This window comes from Emydura macquarii, unplaced genomic scaffold, assembly GCF_026122565.2.
Source record: "Emydura macquarii macquarii isolate MOO-44397 ecotype Brisbane River unplaced genomic scaffold, CSIRO-AGI_Emac_v2 contig_26, whole genome shotgun sequence".
In the NCBI taxonomy this organism is placed as follows: Eukaryota; Metazoa; Chordata; order Testudines; family Chelidae; genus Emydura; species Emydura macquarii.
The window spans coordinates 108,971-130,394 of NW_027130163.1; the positions used below are offsets into that span (position 1 = coordinate 108,971).

General features: G+C 49.2%; 1 protein-coding gene and 1 pseudogene across 1 annotated transcript; both read right to left on the reverse strand.

Annotated features, from left to right (window-relative positions):
• Positions 1 to 6,208: 6,208 nt before the first annotated feature.
• Positions 6,209 to 7,130, reverse strand: LOC137163530 (olfactory receptor 4M1-like; annotated as a pseudogene).
• Positions 7,131 to 12,306: 5,176 nt separating this feature from the next.
• LOC137163605 (olfactory receptor 4Q2-like) lies at positions 12,307 to 13,248 on the reverse strand. Its single transcript, XM_067563945.1, has one exon. It carries the CDS (start codon positions 13,246 to 13,248, stop codon positions 12,307 to 12,309), a length of 942 nt encoding a protein of 313 aa, XP_067420046.1.
• Positions 13,249 to 21,424: the final 8,176 nt, after the last annotated feature.

Consider the following 21,424-nt stretch of genomic DNA (forward strand, 5'->3'; position numbering starts at 1 on the left):
GCGTGTGGCCTGTGGGGCGTCCTTGCTGTGTGGGGCAGAGTGTGGGGCCTAGTGGTTAGCACAGGGCAGCTGGGAGTCAGGACACCTGGGTTCCATCCCAGCACGTGGTGGGGGCAGTGGGGTCTAGTGGTTAGACACCGGGGGGGCTGGAAGCCAGGACTCCTGGGTTCTCTCCCCTGCTCCGGCATGGGGTGGGGACTAGTGGTTCTCCTCCCCCCAGTGGCCTTTGTCCTGTACAGGGTGGAAACCAGGGCAGGGGATCCCTGGTGTGGGGGGAGGAAGAATGCCCTGAGGGGTCGCACGCGGTGAGAGGCAGGAGGTGGGATTATGGAGGGGGGGAGGTGAAGGGGGCGGTGAACGCCCCTGCAGCAGCATCGGTGGGTGGCCAGTCCGGGGGGGAATGCGGGGCGTACCCGGGGCTGCGGGTCGGGAGTGAGGGGCACGGCAGAGCTGGGGGAAAGGGAAGAGGAGGGTGTTGCTCCCTTCTTCCAGACAGACAGACAGAGAGTCAGATGCAGGGAAGGATGGACGGACGGACGGACAGAAGGATGAAAGGACGGACACAGGGACGTGTTATAGCCTCACCCTTCATCCCTTTTCTAAGTGTTTATTAAAAGCAGTCGTGTTCGCAGGCAAAGAGCATTTCATTCGGTTTATACACAGCCAGTAACAGCCACCAAGCTGTGTAACGATGCAATCTTCTCTTCCTGTATTCTACTTGTCAGAGCAAAGCTAACGTTGGACAGCAATCCAACACTGCAGAGCTTTATACCCATTTCTTATTGCTAACGAGCGGAATGATTGAATACAAATATTTCCTAACCATCTTCTTTTGCTTCTCGCCCTGAGCCCAGCTCTCGGGGTTTGGCTCCTCATGTACAGGGCTCATTGCATGGATTTCTGGGCTACATTCTACAGCTGGCTGCCAACCTGACGTCAGCTTTCCTTCCTTTTCAGCCAGGCTTGGGACCACAACTGAGATCAGTAGTAGTATCACTCTTGGTAAAGAAGAAGAACACAGTGTGTGTATTGTGTTACGAACACACATTGGGGATGCTGTCCTGTTTACAGAACAATCTCGTGTTGCCTTCATCTCTTTCTGCACATTCATTAACAGTACCCTCCCTTTTCCAGCTCACTGGAGGGCTTGTCTACACTTACCTCGGCGATTCGGCGGCAGTCCACCGGAGTTAGGCAAGCCACGCAAAAATAGCGTAACACACGTCAGCTTCTCTGCTTCTCTTCTGCACGGTGTCTTCACTGCACTGCGCCGACGGGAACCGCGTTCCCGGGAACGCAGCGCTACGCCACTGGAGAAGGTGGTCTTAGTACGTCGATTTCTGGATCGACTGAGCGGGTCTTCACTGACCGTTCAGTCGGTCCAGAGAAATCGATCTGACGGCGGTGACTTTGCCTTAGACATAGCCTTAGAAATACACATGGGCCTCTTGACAAACCTATTTCAAGACCGAGAAGGTGGACACACAATCTCATTTAACTTAGAAATCTCTCGATGAATGGGATTTGGGTGCCTGATTGCAGCGTCTAGGAAGGAGTAATCGGAGCTCCTGAATACACCTGAGGGCCCCCCTCATTCAGGCAGCATGACACCCCCCACGCAAAATTGATGCAGAAAGGGCTGTCCCCAGACACTGCCGAATGCAGCATAGGAAATTCCCCTCTGCAGCTTTTAACACGTTTCAAGGGTTCTACAAAGTGTCAGGCACATGGTGCATTTTTACAATTCTTGCATGAGCAACAAATTAACGACAAGAGTTAACATTGGCAGAAATGTGAACAGCAACTTCATGTTTAGCTGAAAGAGGCTTTTTCTTTGTAAGGTTCACTGTGGAGGTCACAAAGTTATTCAGTTTTTACAAACATGTGTAAGGGTTTAGTTCGTTCATTAGTGGCACATGCGTCACCACTGGTTGCTCTGTTACTTCTCCATTACCCTCCTGCTGGGGCCAGGCTTTGGGCCCCCGCTCTGGCCCCCTCTAAAGAAACATTTATTCGCTGAGCCCTGACAAACTCATTTTGAATGTGGCTCCAGTTCAGAGCTGTTCCAGGCACGCCCAACTCACTTGCAGCTGGCCACACTCCCAGATGAGTTCTCTTTGCTAACAGCCGGGGGTGGATCCTCCACCCTGTCAGGCAGGTAATTTGCATTACCCCCGCCCCCACACACACACACACACCAGCTAGTTCAGCAGTTTTCCAAGTCTTAACTGTTATCTGACTCCAGTCTGGGCTTGGTTTTAAAGAGACATCAACCACTTTCACTAGCCTTTCACAAACAGGGTTTTGACACCTGGGTTCCGTCCCAGCTCGGGGGGCAGTGGGGTCTAGTGGTTAGAGAATGGGGTGCTGGAAGCCAGGACTCCTGGGTTCTCTCCCTGGCTCTGGTACAGGGGGCCTAGTTGTTCCCCTTCTCCCAGCGGCCTTTCTCCTGTACAGGGTGGAAACCAGGGCAGGGGAGCCCTGGGGCCGGGGTGCGGGGCAAGATTATGGAGGGGGAGGGGCGAAGGGGGGCAGCGAACGCTCCTGCAGTAGTGTCAGTGGGTGGCCAGTCAGGGGGGGTGGTTGTTGGGGGGAGCTGCAGGTCGGGAGTGGGGTCACCAGCAGAGGTGGGGTGGTGGAAAGGAGGGTCTCGTTCTCTCCTTCCAGACAGACAGACAGAAGGACGGACAGATGGATGGACGGGGAGGCGGGGAGATGCTCAGCCTGGCCCTGCCCCTTGTGCCATGATCCCGCCCCCGCTCCCCATCCCTGTCGCCCTGGCCCGGCTGCAGCTATTGCCCGGCCTGGGGGGGGGGGCGATGGAGGTCCTTAGGGGCCCCCATCCCCTTCATGCATGAGCTGCTGCTGGTGGGGGTCACTGTGGGGGGCGGGCCCCCGGAGCCAAGGAACTGATGAAGGCAGCTGTGTGCGCCCCATAGCGAGTGCCCTATACCCCTAGCCGTCCATCTTTCTGTCCATCCATCCGTCTGTCAGTGCTGGAGGAGGGGATGCAGAGGAGCGCATGCCGGGGACTCTGCATTCAGCGTTATTAGTCTTCATATCTAGGGCTGGGAGTGTCACTCCAGGGCCCAAGGGGTTTAGGCGCTGCGGGAGCCTGGGTTATATCTGCTGGGAGTCACCAGCCCCTCTTCCGGGAGAAGCCTCCGTGGGCAATCATCGCAGAGGGTTACAAGCAAGAGTCTCGGGAAAAACAGCTGAGCGAGGGAATTAGCCAGGCCGGGAACCGTTTGGGTTTCCCCAGGACTCAGGGCCTGGCCTGCGACAGACCCTGCCTCATAGCCTCCGTGAATCACAGTCGCCTTCGCCCTCCATTTTCTTCCACCGGTTTGCAGCCATTGGGAACAAGACACCTCCCAGAGCGTCCCACGTCCCAGGCCGTGTTCTTTCCTTTGGCCGTTAGTTGGGAATTCCCTGTGATTAATTAATAGGTTTCATATTGGTGCAATTTGTTCATTTTGTGCAGACGCAATTGCACCACATACACACTCAGCTACAAAATCAGCCAGCCACAACGAAGACACGACATGCACACAGCTAACAGCACACTAGGCACAAAATATACCCCAGCACGCATCATGTATGACGTGCCTAAGTATCGTGTTTTGATAAGGTTACCAGGGACAAACGGCCAACCAATTTATGGGAGCGGTTTGAAGGGTGCCTTAAGACACTAAAGCGGCTCGTACATATCCCTTTTGTGAGGCTTGGAAACACTAACTTAAAAAAACTTGGCAAACTTCCCAGAAAAATTTTACAGGCTTACTCAGATTCTTAACCATTTAATCGCCTTTATTTATCAACTTACTAATACTACAACTAGCAACTTAAATGATTTACTTTACCCCAAATCATTTTCTCTTATTCTTTTACAAATTCTTAAAATACAAACCAAGCTAAAGAAACAAAAAAGACGTACCCATACAACACTTACTATTATTGTTACACTTACAATAGTTCCTGGAATACAAGTAGAATTGGTATATTTAAACAAACATTGACTACTTACCACATGTAGAGACAAACTCAGTAGCAGCAAAGATAACAAATATTTCATGACCTGGTCTTTCTTATTTAGCGCTATTTTTTCATCCAGGTGGAACCTCTGTCGTATTCACACCCAGATTATCATCCAGGTGGAACGTCTGTCGTATTCACACCCAGTTTATCATCCAGGTGGAACCTCTGTCGTATTCACACCCAGGTTATCATCCGCGGGACAAGTCCCAACGGGTTATCAGCTCAGTTACCTGCCTATTCTAAGGCAATGTCAAGGTGACGGGCTGGAGAGAGTCCAGACTGCTGATCACACCCTCTTGCAGGCACAATTCTAACTCTCTAATTTTGCTTTGTCTGACAACCCTTTTATCTCCACTCCAGCCTATACGTCCGTCAAACCAGTTATGGGCATTTTCTATGTCCCTTTGTCGGTCCCTCCTTGAGGAATCCCTAGGTCAGAAGTTCATTCTTGACCAGGTGTAACTTAATAAATAAAAGTTGCAGTGACTGCAAACTTCCAAATTTGGGCCTGGGAACTGCTGTGCTTGCAAGTTCCCCCTATTTTGAGTTCAACCGGTCACTTTTCGGTCAGGGTTTTGCTGCCCCCGAGTCTTCCTCCCTATGTGGCTTACAATTTCTACCTCCTTATCTATTACACAAGATTAACGACTTCCCTTTATCTATTACAAAATAATTAAGAACAATTATAAGAACAGATGGTTACAAGGCCTTGAAACACAATTAACAATCTTCAATGAATTTTTCTATGTCTCTTTCTCAAGGTGGACTCAGGGCACACACACACACAATACACTGATTTTAACCCATTACGACAATGTACACACGACAACTAAACAAACAGCAAGTACATACAAAATATACACAAACACACACTGACGATTAAACACAACAAAGAGAGAACAACACAAAGCATCCGCAAGATGCAAAAAACATGCACCGTGCACAAAATAACAAGATAACTGTCATCATTTTAAGAAGATAAACACTATTAATAAAAGCCTCCTCGTGTTGTTAAGTACTATACAATGAGCATGGTATCGTACAGCTAATCAGAGACACAAAGCCCAATCTTTGCTTTTAGTCACCCTTGATGTAAATGCTGGAATTACTCACAAGATACTCCAGAGATAATCTAGAGTTTCCGCACATTAATAAACAATCAGTACACGATTACTCCATAGATATTTCAGAGCTACTCAATAGATATGACAACAATATTAGATTGTTATTACTCTATAGATACTACAGAGTTACAATAAAGTTACTATTTGCTTCATCATTATTAAACAGACTTTAAACATTTACTACATAGATTCTATATAATGATAACACAGTTTTTCCAGAGCTACTACTTATTTGCTATAGAATAGCTTCACAGATACTAAATAATTACTCCATGTATCCTACAGACATTCCATAGACATTACAGAGTTACTATTAAGTTGCCCCACATATAATATAAAGTTTCTCCATAGATGTGATACAGTCATTACAATGTTACTCCATGGATATTACAGGATTACTCCATGGATATGAAAGAATAAATCCATAGCTACTACTGTATTTTCTATATAGGGACTGCAGAATTACTCTGTAGGTATTACAGTTACCCCACAAATACTATAGACTTCCTTCACATTTACTACAGAATTACTCCATGGAGTATACAGAGTTATAATATAATTACTCCATAGATAGTGTAGACTTACTATTGAGTTTCTCCACAGATACAGTAGAGTTACTCCATATATACAGGAGATACTACAGTGTTAGTTCACATATACTACACAGTTACTAGAAAGTTACTCCATTGACATGGAAAATTAGTTCATAGGTATTACAGCATTAGTACAGAGACATCAAAGAGTGACCACAACATTGCTCCATAGATATCACAGAATTACTCCACAGATATTACAGAATTACTCCACAATTACTCCATAGATACTTTTGATTGTTCCATTGTAACTCCATGGATCCTACCACATTATTCCAGCGTTACTCTGGTGTAATTCAGTGCTCACACAGATAAGCATGTATAGATTCATCAATTCAGAGGCCAGAGGAGACCGTTGTGATAATCTGGTCTGACCTCCTGTATAACACAAGCCATAGAAATTCCCTGAAATAATTCCAAACCCTGCACTTCTTTATTTTGACTTCCTTCTATTTATCTCTCTCTGACCATCAGCCTCTTCATGGCACTGATGATCTCCTTGTTCCTGAGTATGTAGATCATGGGATTCATAAGGGGGAAGACCACGGTGTGGAAGACGGACACCACCTTGTCCAGGGGGAAGATGCAGATGGGCCGGCCGTAGATGTAGATGGCCAGGCTCAGCATGATGAAGATGAGGATGATGTGGGGGACGCAGGTGGAGGCTGCTTTGCTCATGCCCTTTGAAGGCCTTCCCGCCCACAGCCGGACCAGCAAGGCCCCGTAGGAGATGAGCAAGAGGAGGAAAGACATCAAGGTAGACAGACCATTGCTGAAGAACATGAAGTATTCCAGCATGTAGATGTCGGTGCAGGCCAGCTCGATCACCTGGGGGATGTCACAGAAGAAATTGTCCAGCTTGTTGGGACCGCAGAACGGGAGCTGGGCAATCAGAGACAGCTGGAAAATGGAGTGCATGAGGCCTCTGGCCCAGGAAGCCCCCACCAAGCGCAGCAGATGTCCCTGCTCATCACACTGACATAGCGCAGGGGGTGGCAGATGGCCATGTACCTATCAAAGACCATGGCTATCAGCAGGGAGACCTCAGTGGTCCCCAATAAGTGGAGGAAGAAGAGTTGGGCCATGCAGCCCCCGTAGGAGTTGGTCTTGTGGTGGGAGAAGAAGTCAACCAGCATCTTTGGGGGGAGGAGGGGGTGACGGAGCAGTAGCAAATGTCCAGGAAGGCCAAGTTGGCCAGGAAGAAGTACATGGGGGAGCCCAGATGGGGGTTGCCCCGGATGGTGAGGATATTGGCTGGGATGATCATGTAGTAGAAGACAAGGAACAAGGCGAAGAGGAAGAGCTGGATCTCTCAGGTCTGAGATAGCCCCAGCGGGACAAACTCTGTCACCCCCGTGCCGTTCCCACGCTCCATCCCTGTAACACACCCCCATGGGACATTGTCATCGCTACGATTGCTGACCCGAGCAGTTGGCCAAAAATTCAGGGTCTAGGTGGCTGTTCCAGCTGGGAGGCAAATTTGATGATGGAGTCAGGAATTTCTTTGACACAATCCTGCATGTTACGGGAAAGATACAAATTCCTGTTTCCCTGAACACAGGGGGAACCTAAGAACAGACGAGAGCATCTTGAATCACCGTTTTAAGTCTCTTTTGGCCGACACCCAGCTTTTTCTTTCAGCCGACTCCCAGCCTCTCAGATTCTCTTTCCTTCAGTGTCTTTGTCCTGATCCTCTCACACATGCACCCTTACCCAGCAAAGCCATCCCTTCACATGTCACATTCCCATGTGGGAATTATGCCCAACAAACATCGATTCTTAGATTCCAGCCAGAAGAAGGACCCTTGTGATAATCTAGTCAGATCTCCTGTATCACTGGGCTTGGAAGGATGAGGTTTTTTATTGGCCAATGTCAGCTGAGGTTGATTTCACCGAGGACACACACACAACCTGGCGAAAAAAAACATTTCCATCAATAATATTTGAGATGTACAACAGCAAAGAGAAAAAAACGCTGTGTGAGAACTTGTTAAAGTTTGGCTGAAGGCTATCTACTTTGTATATTTTGACCTATGATGTTGACCATTTGTCTTTTAATCATTATAAAGCTTTAACATTTTGAATCGCTGCTTTCATGAAATAAATATTGTCTCAGCCCCCCAACCTTTGTTTGAATCCCCCATAATTTCCTGTGTGAAAATTTAAATGGCTAAACATCCAAAAAGGTGCTTAAAAATAGACATCTAGACCTTAACAAAATAAAAATTGAATTGGAGTCCCTTGACTTCATTCTGGTTTGAATTAGCGCAGATCTTTGAGGCAAAACAGCCCATCTGGATTTAAAAGTCACCCCTGATGGAGAATCTGTCACAACCCAACAAAATTTAACCCAACCCACAACATAATTATAACTTCTTAGGTGTATTGGGGGCAGGCGTTTGACTTGGTGCCGCAAAACATTCGGACAAAAAATTTGCAGTGGCAGAATCAAGAGCGCCCCTGTCAAATGGATTGATGGACAGATCTGATGTCTAGTGGGGCTCTTCAGGGATCAGTTCTAGGTCCGAAGCTATTCAATATGGTCCTCAGCGATATAGAAGTAAATATAATCCCTGCCGATCAAATTTGCAGGTGATGCCAAGATTGCCAAAATCGCTGAGATCGTACAAAGGGAGCCAAATTGCTTGGTAAACGCGGCCCCAGTCAACCAAATATGTGTTTGAATACAGCCAAATGCAAAGTTGTACAACATGGTTACAGAACGGGGACAACTCGGAGCAGAGGAGCAACTCAACGCGAGCTCTCCAGGTGTATAAACAGCTCTGGGGTGCATGTTTTAAAAAGGATGTTGGCGAATTGGTGATGGTGGTAGGGAAGCAGAAAGAGCCAGAAAAATGATCTGAGGGCTGGGGATAATACCTGACAGCGAGAGATTTAAAGGGCTCGATCTGGTTTGCATCTCAGAAAGACAACTGAGAGGTGAATTGCTCACAGCGTATAGGGACCTTCCTGGGGAGAAAATTCCAGACACTAAAGAGCGCATTCATTTAGCAGATGCCTTTCTGTATAACGTTTTAGTCCAACACACGTTATGGGGCTCAATACAGGGAGGGCTGGGGGAAATCCTCTGGGCTGGGTTATAGAGGAGGTCAGAATGGACGGGCTGGAGGCTGTTTCTGGCCTTTAAATCTATTAATTTAAAGCAACGGCTACACTGACTGCGGCAAAGTCGCCGCCGTCAAATCGATTTCTCTGGATCGACTAGCAGTCAGTGAAGACCCGCTCAGCCGATCCAGAAATCGACGTATTAAGACCACCTTCGCAAGGGGCGTAGCGCTGCGTCGACGGGAACCCGGTTCCTGTCGGCACAGTGCAGTGAAGACGGCGCACAGAAGAGAAGCAGAGAAGTAGACGGGAGTTACGCACGTTTTTTGCGTAGCTTGCGTAACTCTGGTCGACTGCCGCCAAATCCGGGAGGTAAGTGTAGACAAGCCCTAAGATTCAGTGAATCTATGAACCTACTGAGGTCAGAGCTTCTGTTGTGCCAGGCACTGCATATACCCTGACAGAGATCAGCCCCCCCCTTATCTATACAGGTTATTATTTGCTTATTTATCAGCTTATTTATGTCTGTATTCGTTTATTTGTTCCTTCCCTTATTTCCCTGTACAGTCCTTCATTTATTTACCCGTCCATTGATTTCTGTTACTCTCTCATCTATTCCTGACGGCCACCCCGTCAAACTTCAGCCAGATTGATGGATGGACATTCGTTCATTTCCTCTTTCTGGTGTTCATGGATTCTGCCATGCATTCCTTCTTTCAATCACTGATTCATTGTTTCGTTTCTTGATTAAATCCTTCCTACCCTTTTAATGTATACCTTCTCCTATTCATGCACCAACTAACTAACTAACTAACTAACTAACTTTTTCTTTCTTTCTTTCTTTCTTTCTTTCTTTCTTTCCCCAGTCATTTATTTATTCCTCCGTCCCTGCGTTTGTTTAACCGCTCAGTGATGAGAAGTTCAGCACACACGTTCCTCCAGGCATCACTGGTGCTTTGCTCTCTTCTGCTTTAGGTGTGTATTAATAAATGCACTCCCGTATTTATCCCTCCATTCACTCATCCCCTCCCCGGTTACTCATCGCCTGCACTGATCGAAGCTTAAACAAATAGCCCCGATGTCCCCCGTCACACACACTGTGACACCCGCATGCTCTCCTCCACAAACAACATACATGTCTGCTGGCAACTGGGAAGCCAGGGGGGTTGCAGGTCAGGAGTGAGGGGCACCAGCAGAACCGGCGGGAGCCCAGGGCTGGGCTAGCAGGGGGCTATGGGGTGGGAACGAAAGGGGAGGACAGGCTGACACTCCCCTTGAACTGCCACTGGTGGCCAGGTCCCATTTTTATCCCCTCCTGCTGCACGGCCCTCTTCCCAGGGATAACCCCCTGCTATATCCCTTATGGGGGGGCCCCATGGGGGCTCTGGGAGGAGAGGGATGGGACCCAGGGGCCTCCTTAGCTGGGCCCAGAAATATTTCATCGCGCTGCACAGCTGTTCATTTCACGCTCCCCACATTGGCTCAGGCAGGGACTGAGTCCTGCTGTCCACAGAGGGGGGAAACTGAGGCACAGAGCAAGGGAAGGAGCTCACAGTGCCCCAGGAGTGGGATGCAGGAGTCCTGAATCCCCCACGGAGAGATCCCCCTCCTCCCTATTATAGCCATTAGCCAGGTTTGGGTCGTTGCTCCAAATCAAGACTAGGAAGGATCGGAATTGAGGGTTTCCCACGGCCCAGACAGATGCATGCCGTCAAGGCTGGGCTCACGCCACCAGCAAGGCTCAGCAGGGACACCCTCTCCCTGCATCAGGGCCAAGATGCTTCCACATACCCCCTCCGGCAGAAATGTCAGCCCCTCGGGGGACGTTGCTGGTGGACACCTAGCTGCCGAGGGGGTTCAGGTGCCTCCCGGGTCAGGTGCTAGCCGAGCGGAGCTTCTCAGGAACTCACGGGGCTTCAAGGTGAGAAGCAGGTTCCTAAGACGGTAGCAGGGACACCACAGCCCTCAAGTTGGGCAGGATATTTGCGGTGAGACCCCCCAGGGGAACGGAGACTCTGTCTCTCTGCCTGCGGGCTTAACAAAACTCAGCCGAAAAACGTCTAACACAAGAGCTGGTCAGGAGAGACCCGCAATGTCCAAAGCTTTTGAAACTGTCTCCCACAGTATTCTTATCAGCGAGTTACAGACTTATGGGTGGGATGGCTACCTTGGCTAGTCCATATCTCCACAAGGTGGCTTCCTGCTTTTCAGTTCTCCCTGTGTCTTGGGCTATTACCTCCTCCCCAGAAGTGACTCCTATGAAGGGGAAGGTTTTAGCAACCCACCAGGTGCCAAGGCCATGGCCAGCTATCGAGGTGAACTACCAGTTATTTTGCTTATTTCGAGGACTGGCCGTTGAGTGGATTTTTCCCGGGTGTGACGTAGCTCAGCTAAGGCAAAGCCGGAAGGGAGGAGGAGGAGGGGGGGATGAAGATGACGACTCTCCATGCCCTTTCTTCGGTGTGCGGGGGGTGAAAAGCAGGCCGTGGGAGTAGGTTCACACCTTGTCAGGCTGATTACTCGAAACCCCCTAAGGCTCACAGGCAAAAAGGGGGGTCGATCACCACCGAGGCTTTACAGGCCGGGATGCGGCAGCCAACCCAGGGGTAGGGTGGCCAGGGGAGATTGGAGACGTGGGCCTGCCCTACTCCGCCATGTCCCAGCACAGGGCGCTAACAGGGGTGGGGCGTTCCGCCACGGGGTGGGCGGGGCTTCAGCCGCAACGTGCCGACCGGTGGGCCGGTGCGAGCCCGGCCGGACTGTGGTCAGCTTCTCCTGGGCTGCTCCTGCCACTCCCTTCACAAGGAATCCGCCTCCAAGGGCCATCATCGGCCTTTTTGGGGTACACAGCCCGCGGCAGTCTCCGTAGCTCCTCGGCATTGGGGTGATGGAGCGAGTCTTCAGTGCAGCTGGTGTCCTCGCAGGGCTCCCACTCCAGCAGTGGGCCGGGGACGTCCTTCCTCGCCAGCAGTTCTCCCCTGACTGAGCTACAGGGCCTGGCTTTTATATTGCCTCTTCCAGTCCCGCCCCTGTGCTTTTCCGGCATTCCCGGGCCTGCCCATCAGGTGGCGTGGGGCGGCCCCCTCGGCGTCAGCCTTGGAGGGAGGCCTCGCCGCTTCGCTACAGGGTATAAAAGGGGAATTGCGAGTCCGAGTCAGGCGGGACACACGGAAAGATCTCCAGGTGCAGACGGATGGAGCAGCCCCCCGAAAATCAGTGACTGAATCACCCCAAGACTACCTCAGGCTTGTGAGGTGACTATCAGTGTGGGGTACTCGAATAACCTAGTGTATCTGTATGTGCTGAAGACTAATAACTGGAGACTGCCGGTAAAAACGTTCCGATGGGAATCGCTGGAGACCATTAAAGTGAAGATTTAAGTCAAGCACACTTGGTGTTGACTTGTCTGTGCCAGCCAAACGGCAGGTGGAGGTGCTGTGTTTCCTTTGGTTTATTTCCTGATAGCGACTTGCAGGGATCAAAAGTTACTGGGTCAAGGAATGTTGGGTACCACCCCATATCCTCAGTCTCCTCATGGCTGACTTCACCTCCTTGTTCCTCAGGGTGTAGATCAAAGGGTTAAGCATGGGGGTGATGAGGTTGTACAGGACCGAGACCAGCTTGTCCACAGAGAAGATGGAGAAGGGCCGGGCGTAGATGAAGATGCAGGGCCCGAAGAACAAGGTCACCACAGTCAGGTGTGAGGCGCAGGTGGAGAGGGCCTTGCGCCGCCCTTCAGGGGAGCGAATCCTTACCAAGATGGTGGCGTAGGAGGCCACTAGGATGACGAAGCAGCTGGTGGAGATCAGCCCACTGTTGGAGACCATGAGCAGTTCCACCACGTAGGTGTCGGTGCAGGCCAGCTTGATCACCGGCGGGACGTCGCAGAAGAAGTTGTCCACCTGGTTGGGCCCGCAGAAGGGCAGCCGCATGGTAAGGATGGTCTGGACCGTGGAATGGATGAATCCTCCTGCCCAGGAAGCCGTCACCAGCCAGCTACAGAGGCTCCGGTTCATGATGTTGGGGTAGTGGAGGGGCTTGCAGATGGCCACGTAGCGGTCGTAAGCCATGACGGTTAGCAGGAACATTTCGGCCGCCCCCACGAAGTGGAGGAAGAACAGCTGGGCCATGCAGGCCCGGTAGGAAATACTCCTCCTCTCAGACAGTAAATCCAAGAGCATCTTGGGGGCGGTGACGGTGGAGTAGCACAGGTCCAGGAAGGAGAGGTTGCCCAGCAGGAAATACATAGGGGTGCGGAGGCGGAGGTCGGAGCTGACTGTCGCCATGATGAGGGCATTACCCACCAGCGTGGAGATGTAGACCAAGAGGAACAGGGCGAACAAAGCGGCCTGGGACTGGGGAGTCGGGGAAAGGGCTGCCAGGAGAAACTCACCCACCGGAGTTTGATTTCTCCACAGCTGCTGCATTGGGTCTTTGAGATTGGCTCTGACGGACCTGGAGGGGAAAAGACGAGCAGAGAAATAAAGAGATAAATCCCAATGGCCTTACGTAGACTTCTCTCGCAGCTTATTCCCATTGCGGTCAACAGGTGCAATCCTGAGTGGCTTCCTCAGACTTTATTTGAACATTTCAGTTGTCTAGGAGTCCCGGTAACAAGTGAGAGGAACAGGAAATAGAAGGATAACGTAGTGAAAGAGGCGTGTGGGGTGTCACTACATTAAAGATGCTATTCCTTGCTTCGGAGTTATTGATAACTCCGAAGCAAGGAATATTGCTGATAACTTATTATTATTGATTACTGATTATTGATAATGCAGAACCATGGGATCTTGAATTCATAGAGGGCAATGTGCTAGCTAACAAAGCCTTTTCTGCAGAAAAGGTCCTGTGGGTTACAGTGGATAAGAAGCTGTATGTGAGTCAGCAGTGCATCCTGGTTACCAAGAAGGCTAATAGCACATTGGGCTGCATTAGTAGGAGCATTGCCAGCAGATCACGGGAAGTGATTATTCCCCTTTATTCGGTACTGGTGAGGCTGCATTTAGAGTATTGTGTCCAGTTTTGGGCCGCCCACTACAGGAAGCATGTGGACAAATTGGAGAGAGTCCAGAGGAGGGCAACAAAAATAATTAGGGGGCTGGAGCACAAGAATTATGAGGAGAGCCTGAGGGAACTAGGCTGGTTTAGTCTGAAGAAGAGAAGAATGAGGGGGGATTTGATAGCAGCCTTTAACTACCTGAAAGAGGGTTCCAAGGAGGATGGAGCTAGGCTGTTATCAGTGGTGGCAGATGACAGAACAAGGAGCAACAGTCTCAAGTTGCAGGTGGGGAGGTCTAGGTTGGACATTAGGAAAAAGTTTTTCCCCAGGAGAGTGGTGAAGCACTGGAATGGGTTACCTAGGGAGGTGGGGGAATCTCCATCTTTAGAGGTTTTTAAGCTGCGGCTTGAAAAAGGCCTGGCTGGGATGATTTAGCTGAGGTTAGTCCTGCTTTGAGCAGGGGGTTGGACTAGATACCTCCTGAGGTCCCTTCCAACTCTAATATTCTATGATTCTATGAAGAGGATACTGTTGTGGTCTGTCAAACAGCAACGAATCAAACCAACCCATAAAACAGAACGAGTTATACCTTAAACACCTGCTGGTATCGTGTGGAAAGAAAAACGGTGTCGTTATGGGAGACTTCAAGTGGCGAGTTCTTGTGCAGCCAGTTGTTAAACAAGAATGTCATTCCTCAGAATTATAGATGATGATTTTCTACTACAAAAGGTTCTGCATCCAACACGGACCTCATTAGGCTGGAAAGAGGTGGACCAGTCTCGGGATTGGAAGTTGGTGATTGAGTAGAGATCGGGAATCATGACTTGATTACATTATATATCGACAAAGAGAGGACAGTCCCAGCCAGTAATATACATACACGGTGCCTCTAAAGGGCTAAATTCCCAACACTGAGGAAAATTGTGAGCAAAATTGATTGGGAGGAGAAAAGTAGACAGAAACATGTGACTAAAAACTGGGAGTTCTTTAAGAAGAGTTTATCAGATGGCCAAAAAGTTACGATTCCACAATCAAGAAAGACCACACTTTTGGCTAAAAATGTTGAAGTCAAGACAGCAATTAAAAATAAAAAAGCAATATATAAAAGGGGAAATAGATAGCAATCAATATAAATTAGACATTATGAAGTGCAGGAAATGGATAAGGGAAGTTAAAGACAGGCAAATCTACAAGGTTGACAGAGATAAGGACAACAAAAAGGAGTTTTTTGAAGAAATCCTAGAAAAGGTTTAAGCCTATTACCAGATGGAGATGGTAAAATTGTTGATAATGATTCAGAAAAGGCAGAAGGGTTCAGTAAATATTCCTGTTCTGTATTTTGAAAAATCAGGATGGTGTATTTGTATCACATGAGGATGATGAAGTACTTTCCAGCCCATTAGTAACCAAGGAGGTTGTTATACAACATCTTCTAAGGATAAACATTTTTTAAATCAGCAGACCCCAATAATTTGCACCTAAGAAAACTAAAAGAGTTGGCTGAGGAGAAGTCTGGTCCGCTGATGTTCTTTTGAAGCCAATCTTGGAATACTAGGGAATTAAAGAAGGCTGCACTAGTGCTAATGTTATGCCAATATTCAAAAAGGGCAGAATCAGACACCTATAGCTTAGTTGATCTGACATGAATACTGGGCAGAATAGCGGGGAAACTGCTCCAGGAGTCAACTGATAAAGAATTAAAAGACTAGAATATAAATAACAGCGACAACACAATTTTATGGAAAACAGGGAACAATGTAGTTGGTGATTAATGCAGATAAATGGAGTTTACCCAGTTCCCATTTGGAGAATATGGAATTTGGTTTCCTCACTTCTTTTTTTTTACCACTCCACCTTTGAAAACAGGTCCTGCGAAACGAACCCGATTTCATTCTTTGATGGGATGACAAGTTTGCTTGGTAAAGATAACTGCATAGATGCTGTGAACGTAGCTTTGTGGAAGGTATTGGCTATACCTGCGGGGGGAGAACACAACCTGCTGAGCTCCAGGAGATTCTGGAGAATGGACTTCCTCAGTCACTCCTGTTAAATCGTTCCACTTTGGATAAATAATTAAATAGCCATCGGAGGAGATCCTGGGTCCCGCACCTTCCCAAGGAATGCTCTAACCATCAGGGTACACGGTCATTCTCTGGCTTTCCCCCACAGACTATTTATCCATAGTGGAAAGGCTTCAACAGGAGAGCCCCATCTCAGAATATCCCATCATGGGGCGGCAGTGGGCGTGCCCCAGAGGCAGAAACGGAGGCGTCCAGGGAACTTTCAGGGCAAAAAAAAATGTAGGTGCCCAGTTAATTTAGGTGCCTACGGAGCTTGGAGGCAGCTGAGTGGGGGTTTTGTGAAGGCCAGTGGGCCCTGGTTCTGGGATTTAGGCACCTAAAGTGGTAGGTGTGGATGGCATCAGGCAGCAAGAGCGAGGGGCTGCGATGCTGAATTATACTCGGATTCATGGCGCAAACTTCACAATTCTTCCCTCCCATGCTGGGGATGGAACCTAGGAGTCCTGGCTCCCCAGTTATAACCCAGTTGACTCACACGCCCTTCCCAGAGCTGGGGATGGAACCCAGGAGTCCTGACTCCCTCCCAGCCCCCCCCTTTCTCTAACCCCTAGACCCCACTCCCTTCCCAGAATTAGATTTAAAACCCAGGATCCCAGCCCACTCCACTGTAATCAACTAGCCCCCTTCCCAGAGCCGAGGAGCTAACAGGACAGAGGAGGGAAAAGAACAACAAACCAATCATGGCACTGGTGAAATAACTCAGCTGTCTTCCCATTCTGCTCTCAGAGATCCCTGCGTAGGCCCCATACTCCGCCCTATGGATCCTCTTTCACGTGTAACTGACCAGTCGCCAGATGTGCTGTGGAAGGAGGATCAAATGCTACTCTCTGTCTCTCTTGCCGGGAGATGTGACTCTGATGCATACAGAGCGCAGCTCAGTCAGCAACCTAGGTGCTGGTTTTAAACAGTCCCTTTCGTTACCTGAAATTCTGGGGTCAGTGGTCCAGGAGGATGGGAGACAGCTAGAAAAATTCCGGTTGAAGGAGGAAAGCGGGGTCACAGCTGGTTCAGCTTCCTTAGGAGGTCGGGTTTTTTTCAGCCATCGAATTAACAGCCAGTTTGTTAATTGCTGTCAGACAAAGCGAGTGACTTTAGAAAATGCAAAATAGCCGGTAATTTCCCGGGTTGCAGCTCTTTGCATGTCTAGAACCTATTTCACCCAAGGGACTTGAACGGCCGAGATTGCTAAAATCTGAATGAGTCTGTGTCTCGTATGTTGCACTTTCCACCCCGAGATCTCACAGCACTTTACAAAGGCAGGTTGGTCTCACTGTTTCCACTGGGGAAACTGAGGCCCCAAAGTCACTAGATATCATCACTCAATAAAGACTGAAGCACCTGCCTCTTAAAATCTGTCTGAGAAAATTCAGAAGAGGTTGCAGGATCCCACTTCTCTGTCATAGCAGGGCAGAGAACCCAGGTGTCTTGATTCCCCCATCCCTTGCTCTAGTCTGCTAGACCCTGCCCAACTGGGGGAAACAGCTCCAGGTGGGCTGTTTTAACAGCAGACCCCACACCCTTCTCGAAGCTGAGGAGGGGACCCCGAAGTCCTGATGCTCACCCTCACCTCTTCCCCTCCCCATAGGAAAATCTGTAATGGCGAGATGGAAAAACCCACCCTGCAGTCGCACAGCCTGGTGGGTAGGGCATTTGGCTACAATACCAAAAAAAAAAAAAAAAAAAAATAGCCGAAGACAGATTCAATCTTCCCATATCTCAGACTGGTGTGTATTCACGTTTTCTGCCCCTGAAAAACTTCAGAAGGTCTCAATATCACCCCAACATGGCACTGGAAAAAGGTCGAAATCTTGGAAAGTTTTTCAGGATGGGAAAACCAATTCCTCATTTTTATTAATTATTCCTTTATTTTGGAAGTTTTAACGGGGTTCCCAAAATCAGTGCCATGTAAATAGCAACAACAAAGCAATAAACAAAGCTCTTGTTAAAAGAGCCTGTAACCATCAGATTTCTCTATTTAAGAGGGTGCTACCGTACTATAGGGTGAAAATCTTCACACTGCCAATGACATAGTGTTACTGGTGATTTTATTAAATCGAGTGAAGTCACTGATTGTACGTATTTAACAAACCAGGAATGTTTGTTACTAAATGTTATTATTCAACAAAAATTGGACAGGTGGATTTTTTTTAGTACTTCGCCTGTGTATTGAATCAATGGTAACTAAATGTCTGTCGACAGCAAACCATTCCTAACCTCAAGCAGGATGGGGTAGTTTGCAGATGACACTGAGCTGGGGGAGTGGTAGATTCGCTGGAGGGCAGGGATAGGATACAGAGTGACCTAGACAAATCGGCGGATTGGGCCAAAACAAATCTGATGAGGTTCAACAAGGACAAGTGCAGAGTCCTACACTTAGGACGGAAGAATCCCATGCACTGCTACAGACTGGGGACCGATGAGCTAGTCAGCCGTTCTGCAGAAAAGGACCTGCGGGTAACAGTGGATAAGAAACTGGTTGCCAAGAAGGCTAATAGCATATTGGGCTGAATTAGTAGGAGAATTGCCAGCAGATGGAGGGAAGTGATTATTCCCCCCTATTCGGCACTGGTGAGGCCACATTTGGAGTATTGTGTCCAGTTTTTGGCCCCCCACTACAGGAAGGATGTGGACAAGTTGGAGAGAGTCCAGCAGAGGGCAACAAAAACGATGTGGGGGCTGGAGCACAAGACTTATGAGGAGATACTGAGGGAACTGGGCTTTTCTAATCTGCAGAAGAGAAGAATGAGGGGGGATTTGATAGCAGCCTTCAACTACCTGAAAGGGGGTTCCAGGGAGGATGGAGCTAGGCTGTTCTCAGTGGTGGCAGATGACAGAACAAGGAGCAACGGTCTCAAGTTGCAGTGGGGATATTAGGTTGGATATTACGAAAAATATTAGGAAAAAGTTTTTCCCTAGGAGGGTGGTGAAGCACTGGGATGGGTTACCTAGGGAGGTGGTGGAATCTCCATCCTTAGAGGTTTTTAAGCTGCGGCTTGACAAAGCCCTGGCTGGGATGATTTAGCTGAGGTTAGTCCTGCTTTGAGCAGGGGGTTGGACGAGATGACCTCCTGAGGTCCCTTCCAACCCTCATCTTCTCTGATTCTCTTTGGCCTATACTGTGTGCAAAGGGTTGATATTCCCTTCTAAATCTGTATTCCCGCCCCGGGAGCTCAGGAAGTTCTCATGAGGTCTGTGAAAGTTTCATTCCTTTTTGAACCCAGCTAAGTGCCAGGTTTCAATTTGATCCATGGCCATGAATTCTACCAACAGCGTGTGCAAAACTATTTCCCTTGGCTGGGTTTTTAATCTCCTACTTTCCTTCCCTTGATCTTGTTTAAAGAACAGAAAAGGGCGAAAAAGTCCCTGTGTGAAATTAAAAGGTGGCTCCTTCAAAATCTCTAGTGGATTAGCACCAAGTTTGGGGGCTAGGAGTCAAGAATTCTGGGTAGTACTTTTATCTCTGGGAGGGGAGTGGGGTCTAGTGGTGAGATCACGGGGGCTGGGAGTCGGATGTCTGGCTCTTAGTGAATTTGGAGAGGGGGAGACTGGGACCCTGGCTTCCCGGGTCCAGCAGCAGAGGGGATCTAGTGCTAAAAAGAGAAGGGCTGGAAATCAGGACTCCTGGGTTCTAGCCCCAGCCCGAGAAGGGTGATGAATAATTTTTCCATCCCAGAAGTTTGCTATCTACTCACCTCTCCTGAAGTCTCTCTGACTGATCACATCGTGAGGCGCTGGTCCTCACTTGGTACCCCTTCCTTTAGCTCTGATAGCTCTCAGCCCTTCCACTAAGCTATAAACTGACAGGCTAATGAGAAAGTGCCAATGGATGCTGGACCTGGAGAAGGGAAATTGGCCCCCTGGGGCTCTGGGGATGGCTGTGCTGGCATATTAATCGCAAAGGGGGTTATTAAACAGTGCCAGAGCAGGATGTGGTCCCCAGCAGCCCACACTTGGCTAACTTTTAGAGTGCGGGCAGGAAGCAGGTGTCAAAGGGCCGGATTGCAAAACAGAGTGTGTGTCTGTGGATTCAAAGCTACCTAGGAGATTGGGACACCCAGGTCCGCTGAAAAAGCATGGGAACTGAACGTTCAAACCCTGGCCCCCAGCGGCTTTGCGAATCCGATCCTTAATATCATTATACTTGTAAAAGAAAAGACAAGCAGGATCTTAGTCATGGGGACAAGGCAACACACTGCCTTTATTGTAAAGGTAAGAACATCAAAAAGCCGTCACATTCACACACACATTCACACCCAAGAAGTTATGTGAGCTGGTGTCATATAACGACCAGTACTTTTCTGCGTTGCTTGAGCCAGCTGAGTGGCCAACTAGGCTGGTCAGGAGGAGGGAGCCGGGCCCCTGTCGGTCGTGAATCCGATGCTCCAAGATGAAAATTGCAGAATGAGACGCAAAGTTTCCCTGTTTTTACCCCATCTTACATCACAATATCCTAGTACCAGGTAAACAGAGGAGGAAACTGAGGCACACAGAAGGAAAGGGCTCCACCAAGGGATTTTACATCCAACATTTAGGTTCCACTGAGACCCTCAAAAACTCCACTTAACCGTCGCCTACTTTCGGAGGTGCCTAAATTGCCTCGGCTCAGATCCTCAAAGGGGTTTAGGCCCCCGGTGCTTGGAGAATCTGGGCCTTCGTTTTCGGCTGGTGAGGATGAGCAAACCTCCTGAGGTGTCCTGAAACCAGGCGTTCCCCTGCAGGGCTTTCTCTGGCAGGCGTGCTCAGAGGACACTTAATGCCACATCACAGATAGGCAGGGGCACCCCGGGGTGAAATTCCCTGGGCTGGCTGGCAGCTGTGTGCATCTTGTTATACCCAGGAGCAGGGCACTTCTCTGGCAGCCCCAGCTTTGAATCCTCCACGGTGCTTCATACAGAGCAGGTGTGAACCCAGGAGACCGGGACGTGGGTCTCACACCTCACAGGACAGTGCCCCTAACCAGGGCACTATGGGGCAGCCTGGCTTCTTGATCTTTCAGTCTCCCCTGTCGGAGCGGTTCCACTTTGAATGACAGAATTAAATACTCATCGGGGCAGAGAGGGTGTGTCTATACAGCACATCAAGCCGTGGTTCTGACTCAGGTTTGAGTCCAAGTCCCTCTTTGGTCCACACCCAAATCAGTCTGACTCAGGTCACTGAGCCCTCAGGACCCGGATCCTAGGATACTGCCAGGATCCAAGGATACTGCCAGAGAGGCCAACCGACAAGCCTGGGTGTGGGGGAAGTGAAGTCTTTTTGGATAAGGTTCTTGATCAGGACCCAGGTCTCACTTCTTTTCTCAGACACAGACTCCTTGCCTTGGGCTCAGGGCAGTTGTAAACCACTCAGAGCAGAGGGTCTCTGGAAATCCCAGCTATCGGGCTTGGTCCACAAGGGTGGCTTAGACTCAGAACAGTGGCGCCTAACTGGTTTAGGCAACCCCTTGGGATTCACAGTCTCCGAGTTAGGCACCCTGACGTCCTGTTCAACTCTTTTGCCCTCCAAAACAGGATGTGCCTCCCTTTC